At 46.4% G+C, this 6,030-nt stretch overlaps 1 protein-coding gene across 3 annotated transcripts in view; it reads right to left on the reverse strand.

Moving 5' to 3' along the window:
• Nucleotides 1-5,115: 5,115 nt before the first annotated feature.
• Nucleotides 5,116-6,030, reverse strand: part of PSMB5 (proteasome (prosome, macropain) subunit, beta type, 5) — a 10,842-nt gene continuing 9,927 nt past the window's right edge. For all 3 annotated transcript variants that reach the window (XM_011990647.1, XM_011990648.1, XM_011990650.1), the window contains exon 3: nt 5,116-5,636. In XM_011990647.1, coding sequence (XP_011846037.1) covers nt 5,350-5,636 — 287 coding nt within the window. In that variant the 3' untranslated portion in view covers nt 5,116-5,349. The remainder of the gene's footprint in view (nt 5,637-6,030) is intronic.

The raw sequence follows: 6,030 nt of genomic DNA on the forward strand, positions 1-6,030 counted from the left end.
CTGAATATGTTGTGTTGCTTTAAAACGCTCCATTGCTTTCTTTTCTAAAGACTAAGCTATGAGCGCAAACTCAGGACTCAAGGGAGACATGGTGATTATGAGCCCTCCCACATAACCATGGTGCTCAGAGGATTCCCTCTAATCAGACAATACCACACATCACCGCTGGAGATAAGCTGCTGTGTAAAAAAGCCTGTGTATTGTGTGAAACTCTGTGCATGGGGAGGCTTAGAGTGCATAGATGTCCCTGGGATACTGATGCTGTTGAGGCTAGAATGAGAAAGAGCTGCAGTAGTGCAGCTCTACCTTGGTGCCTTGTAGTCTACACGTACTTCTACTTGGACCTACTTATTTCCCTTCTTACCTGACACATGTGCTATTCCTCAGTCTTCCTGGGAAGTAGTGGCTTCCCTCTCCTGACTTAGGCATCCTTGGCCCTGATCTGCAGGCATGTATGGAGAAAAGACGATGAGTTATATGTATATGATGCGTGTGGCCAAGGAGTATGGAGGTGTGGGAAGAGAAGGCTTCTTAGTGAACCTAAAAACAAATTTTCAAAGGTACTGAATCTGTGATCCTGCCTCACTCACCCTGTTAACTTTTATGAGAGAGGTTTCTAATTTTCTGTCTTTGGCCTGGCTGGATTGAGACGGGGATTGTGAGAGCCCAAACCTTCTTTCCAACCTTGCATAAGTGGTGTAGACATGGAGAGATTCTTGCAGAATTTAAGTGACTGTGACAGTACAGGGGCAACACACAGAGAGGCACGTGTTCATTACGTATGGCTGGAGAAATTATCTGTCTCCAGGGGGACATGTTTCACTGTGCATTAGATTCGAGCCGCTTCCTTCCTCCCTGTTTTTCTGCCCACTCTCTCTATCACTGTCCTTCTCAGTCTCCTTTCCCACTCCCCTCCCTGTCTCCCCCCATTCACAGTCTAGCTCTGCCTGTCAATGTCTCCATCCACCTCTCTCTGCCACGTTCACATCTCCCCCTGCACTTTGCTCAATCTTGTGCTTGCTGCCTGGGAGTCGCTTTTCTGTTTGTCTCTGGTTTATCTCTTGTTCTCTCTAGTTCACTTTCTGCCATTCCATCTGCGTTTCCCTCTATAATACCAGGTTTTTGGGTACCCTGCAGCTAATGATAACCTTTTCTTGTTACATTAAAGCCTACAAGCAGCCCTTGGTTTACTGATTGATTGGTTTTTATTTAAACTCTGCAGAGGAAAGATAATTTTTATAAAGTGAGAGAGCAGAGAGAAAACATGGAATGAGGCAAAGGGACGAACAGCCTAAGATGGGGCCGAGGATAAGAAACGGGAGGTATCAGAAGATGTCGAACCCATGGTTTGAAAGGAACCCTTATTTCCTTTCAAATAAACTAGGTCATATCTTTATGGCTGATGACAGCTTAATCTGGACCATAAAGAGTTAAATACCAACTTAGGCTTGGCACCTAACTCAGAGGCAAAAGCTTCTGGGAGAAATGAGTTGGGTCAAATAAGCCCAAGAAGCTGACGTGCGTAGAATTTCTTCTGCTTGACCCACTAACTACTGCAAAGGGGACATTTTAGAACTGTTTCTATTGAAATGCTTCAGTGGGGGCAGAGCTCCTGGAAACCAGAACTTGTCTCTGAAGCCAGGCCTGGGGAGCATGGGAGGCTGGCTTTGGGGGGAAAAAGAGGGGTGGCCCAGGTCAGGCAGGAGGTGGCAGCAGCTGCTGATCAGGGCAGTTCTGATTGCTGTGTTTGCACTCCCTCTTGCCCACTATAATTAAAGCTTTCCCAATAGGATTCTGGCTTCCTGAAGGGAAACTAGAATTTATAAAAACAAACAAGAAACAAACGCAAAACAGCAGAGATGCTTGGTTGCAATATATGTATATTTTAAATTATAGAGCACTGCTCTACACTCTATACAGTTTCAAAGTCCATATCTGTTATAGCCCCGGGAGCAGGTCAGGGGAAGATCTAACAAAACAAATAAAAATAAAAGAAAATTAAAAACCTAAATGTAACCAATTAAAATTAGGTATGGTTATGTAGATTCTCTCCTAACCCAATCATCCTATCCTTGTTACTCCTGACACAAGAGAAATGCTCCCCTCAAAATTTCCGTCCACCTTTTTTTTCTACTTTATTCTCTTTTCATCCCACCTCTTGCTTCTGTCCCCTAACAGACCACATAGAATCCCTGGGCCAGAATAAATCAGTTGTTTTATTTCCCCTCAGAGGATGTGACCTTCCACTCCCCAAATGGCTTTGACAGTTTTCTCATTTGCTAGCTGAGGAGGATATCAAGAGACATTGACCTTCTGGTTTTGCCTAAAGAGGAACACTCAGTAACTATTATGCTTCAGTCTTTGATTTGCATGAACTGTGCCCTTCCTCCCTCCTCCCCCACATCCTCACCTACCTTTTCACCTTCCTTCATGAACATTCTACTCACCCCGCAGTGCACTGCTATTCCCCACAGCCCTCCCTTGCCTGGTGTGCAGATACTGGAAGGCTAGCAAGAGAAAGCAAAGGGACTCCAGGAGTATTTGCTCCCTATTTAATCAGATTAGTCCCATCACCTACCCTGAGGAGCCAGATTTTGGTGTTACTGAGTTATCTGTTGAGGGAAGAGAAATTGTCAGACATCACTTAAAGAGCCCAGTCCCTTGGACGCCTGGGAACTGCCGAGAGAAATTAATCTTCCAGCTATTTAAGGCAATTTCTTTTCCATCATCCTTTGTCAAGAGGACTGCACTGGGAAATGAATCTGATGGGAGTCCCTGAACTGGTACACTCCACTCAAAAGCATCTCTCCAATCCTATGCGGCATCCATCATCCCCACACAAGCAGAGACACACAACATCGCTGCAAAGCCAATTTCCCCCCAGTAACCATCAGCAAGAAATCACAAATGCACAGGGTGGATACCACTAGCCTACAGACTTGCAGTTTTTCTCTACCTCTGTTCTACTTTCTTCCCAGAAAAACCTACCACAAATTGAGCTCTTTCATTAAATGAGTCTTTTACCCAAGACCCAGGAAGGTAGATCAACAGGGATATGCCAGAACAGAACATGCATTTTCTCTTCTAACATAAGGACTCTGCCAGTGCAGAATAGGTGTTTCCATTAAACAGCTAAACCACTGCCAAAGCAAAGTGTCAGACAGAAACAGGGCAAAGGGTTGCATTGTTTCAAGATCATCTCTTCTCTCCAGAATGAATTTTCTGTTCATGGACCAAAGCTGAGGTCTTATGCTCTCTGGGGTCATGTAAGGAAATTCCAATCTTCAATTCTCTTTCTATCCTTAAGGCTATTTCCCAGGGAACGGGTTTTCAAATTGTGTTCCTTGAGGTTCCAAGAAGTGCCAGGGACTATGTATGTGTATAGGGCTAACAAAGGGTGCTGCAGGGAGTGACTGGATGGGGAAGCTCAATGGTTGAGGCTCTGGACCTCTCAGTTCAACTTCAACCTCTGATTTTTTTTCAGGCATTGGGATTTCTCCTAGGAGTGCTCTTTTTTTTTTTTTTTTTTGATCTGCAAACCATTGTCCTAAGTGAGAGGAAGATGACTGTACCTGTGCTTCTCACGCAGCTAACCATTTCCCAACAGTCTACAAGAAGGAAGATGTAGCTTGGGTCCTGCCTATTTCTTTCTCTTTTTTTTTTTTTTTTTGAGATGGAGCTTTGTTTTTGTTGCCCAGGCTGGAGTGCAATGGCACGATCTCGGCTCACTGCAACCTCTGCCTCTGGGTTCAAGGAATTTTCCTGCCTCAGCCTCCCAAGTAGCTGGGATTACAGGTGCCTGCCACCACGCCCAGCTAATTTTTTGTTTTTATTTTTAGTAGAGACAGGTTTCACCATGTTGGCCAGGCTGGTCTCAAACTCCTGGCCTCAAGTGATCTGCCCGCCTCAGCCTCCCAAAGTGCTGGTGCTAGGATTACAAGCCTGAGCCACTGCGCCCGGACCAGCTCTTGCCTATTTCAACCGTGTAGTCTGAGTTCACACTAGCAGCTCCCTGACTCCAGGAGCTCCTGAGATACTTTTCTGCAAAAAATCTCCTTAGGCATGTCATTTGTTTTCCAAACCCCCTTCTCTGATTTCACTAATTCCCAATTTCCCTGCATTTGACAAATGCAATTAACAAGACTCGATCAGTTCCTGGCCGACAGCCCTCATCAGTCAATACAAAGACTGCACAAGGCTGAGGGGGAAGGGAAGGTAGCCGCAGTACAGGGGAGGTGGGCTTACCCCTCTTCTTCTACGAATGACCCCTCCAAACCTCTCAGTCTCAAAACATGACACTGGGTTGTCACCTTCACCAACCACTTTCTGCCTTCTGGCTAATACAAGGTGGTATTGTTTGTGTCCTCCACTCCCATGTTTTAAAGGTTTCTCCCAACAACCTCCTCTATCTCCTGTCTTTTCCTTAACAGAAGGCCTTGCCATCTGCTGCCACCATAGCTTGGGAACTCCCCCCAACCCCAGTAGTGCTGGGTGTGATAAATTAGCCATCTCTGTGCTCTCAGCAGGGCCTCTTCCCCACCCACACATTCCATTGACAATTTAGTGATGCTTCCTGACCAGGAGGCTATAAACTCCCCATCACTACCCTCTCCCCATCACTACCCTCTCCCCTCCACACATATGCACCAGAGGACCAAAAGGACAAGGATCTCCAACCTTGTGGTTACTACTGCTTTCACAGCTGCTTCTTTGCCCTCCCCTTCCCAGGGTCCAAGCCTTCCCTTCCCAGTTGGTTTAAAAGTCAAAATTTATCCTCCTCACCCTTCCACTCTGCAAGTAGCCTCAGCCTCCCCTCCCTCACCACAGGGTGACAGCCTTTTCCCCTGGAGCCCTGCCTGGTACAGCCCTGTGCATCTTTCCACCTCATCAACTTTTCATCTCTTTGTAAACCGAATCGAGAAGTGTCTCCCTCCTCCCTCCCTCTCTCTCTTTCTCCGTTATTAGCTTCATGAGTGGGGACGTTAATGTATTCACTAGACAATGTCTTCACACCACTGTTTCCTGTAATTACAGTCACTTCCTTCCCACTGTCCTGGCTTATTTGACTGAAAAGTGCTTGGAGGAGGGACAGTGTGACAAAAGACACAACACAGGTTGAGGTTGAGTAGTGAGTAATGTAATGTTAACATCCAAGAAAGTAAAACAAATAGTCATCTCTGCAGCAGCTCATTAATGACTGGTAACACATAGAGGTCAATGTGCCAGAACTTAAAGTATTGATACAATTGAAGGCCCTTCCACTATAAATAGGATGGGGGATGGGTCACTGTATCCATATTACCAATGATAGTCACCTCAAGAAACACAAGCAGCTGCATCCACCCTCTTTCAGGGAGTAGAGCCACTGTACTTCTCATGTAGATCAGCTACATTGTCACTGGAGACTCGGATCCAGCCATCCTCCCGCACGTGGTAGAGGTTGACTGCACCTCCTGAGTAGGCATCTCGGTAGGTGGCTTGGTAGATGGCTCGACGGGCCAGATCATAGGCCTGCTCCACTTCCAGGTCATAGGAATAGCCCCGATCCATGACCCCATATGCATACACAGAGCCAGAACCTACAGAGAAGGTGGCCCCTGAGATCCGGTTCCCTTCACTGTCCACGTAGTAGAGGCCTGGAAAGGGAGATGAGGTTAGCAGGAAAAAAAAAAAAAAAGATCACCCCTTTTGATATCTAATTCATATGCCAAGGCAGTAGTTCTTTTATTTTGAAATGGAGTTTCGCTCTTGTTGCCCAGGCTGGAGTGCAATGGTGCCATCTCGGCTCACCACAACCTCCACCTCCCGGGTTGAAGTGAATTCTCCTGCCTCAGCTTCCCAGGTAGCTGGGATTACAGGTACTCGCAACCATGCCCAGCTAATTTTTGTATTTTTAGTAGATATGGGATTTCACCATGTTGGTCAGGCTGGTCTCGAACTCCTGACCTCTGGGGATCTGCCCTCCTCAGACTCCCAAAGTGCTGGGATTATAGGCATGAGCCACCTCGCCCGGTTAGCAGTTCTCTTAAA

Source organism: Mandrillus leucophaeus, unplaced genomic scaffold, assembly GCF_000951045.1.
Source record: "Mandrillus leucophaeus isolate KB7577 unplaced genomic scaffold, Mleu.le_1.0 Scaffold380, whole genome shotgun sequence".
NCBI classification, from domain to species: Eukaryota; Metazoa; Chordata; class Mammalia; order Primates; family Cercopithecidae; genus Mandrillus; species Mandrillus leucophaeus.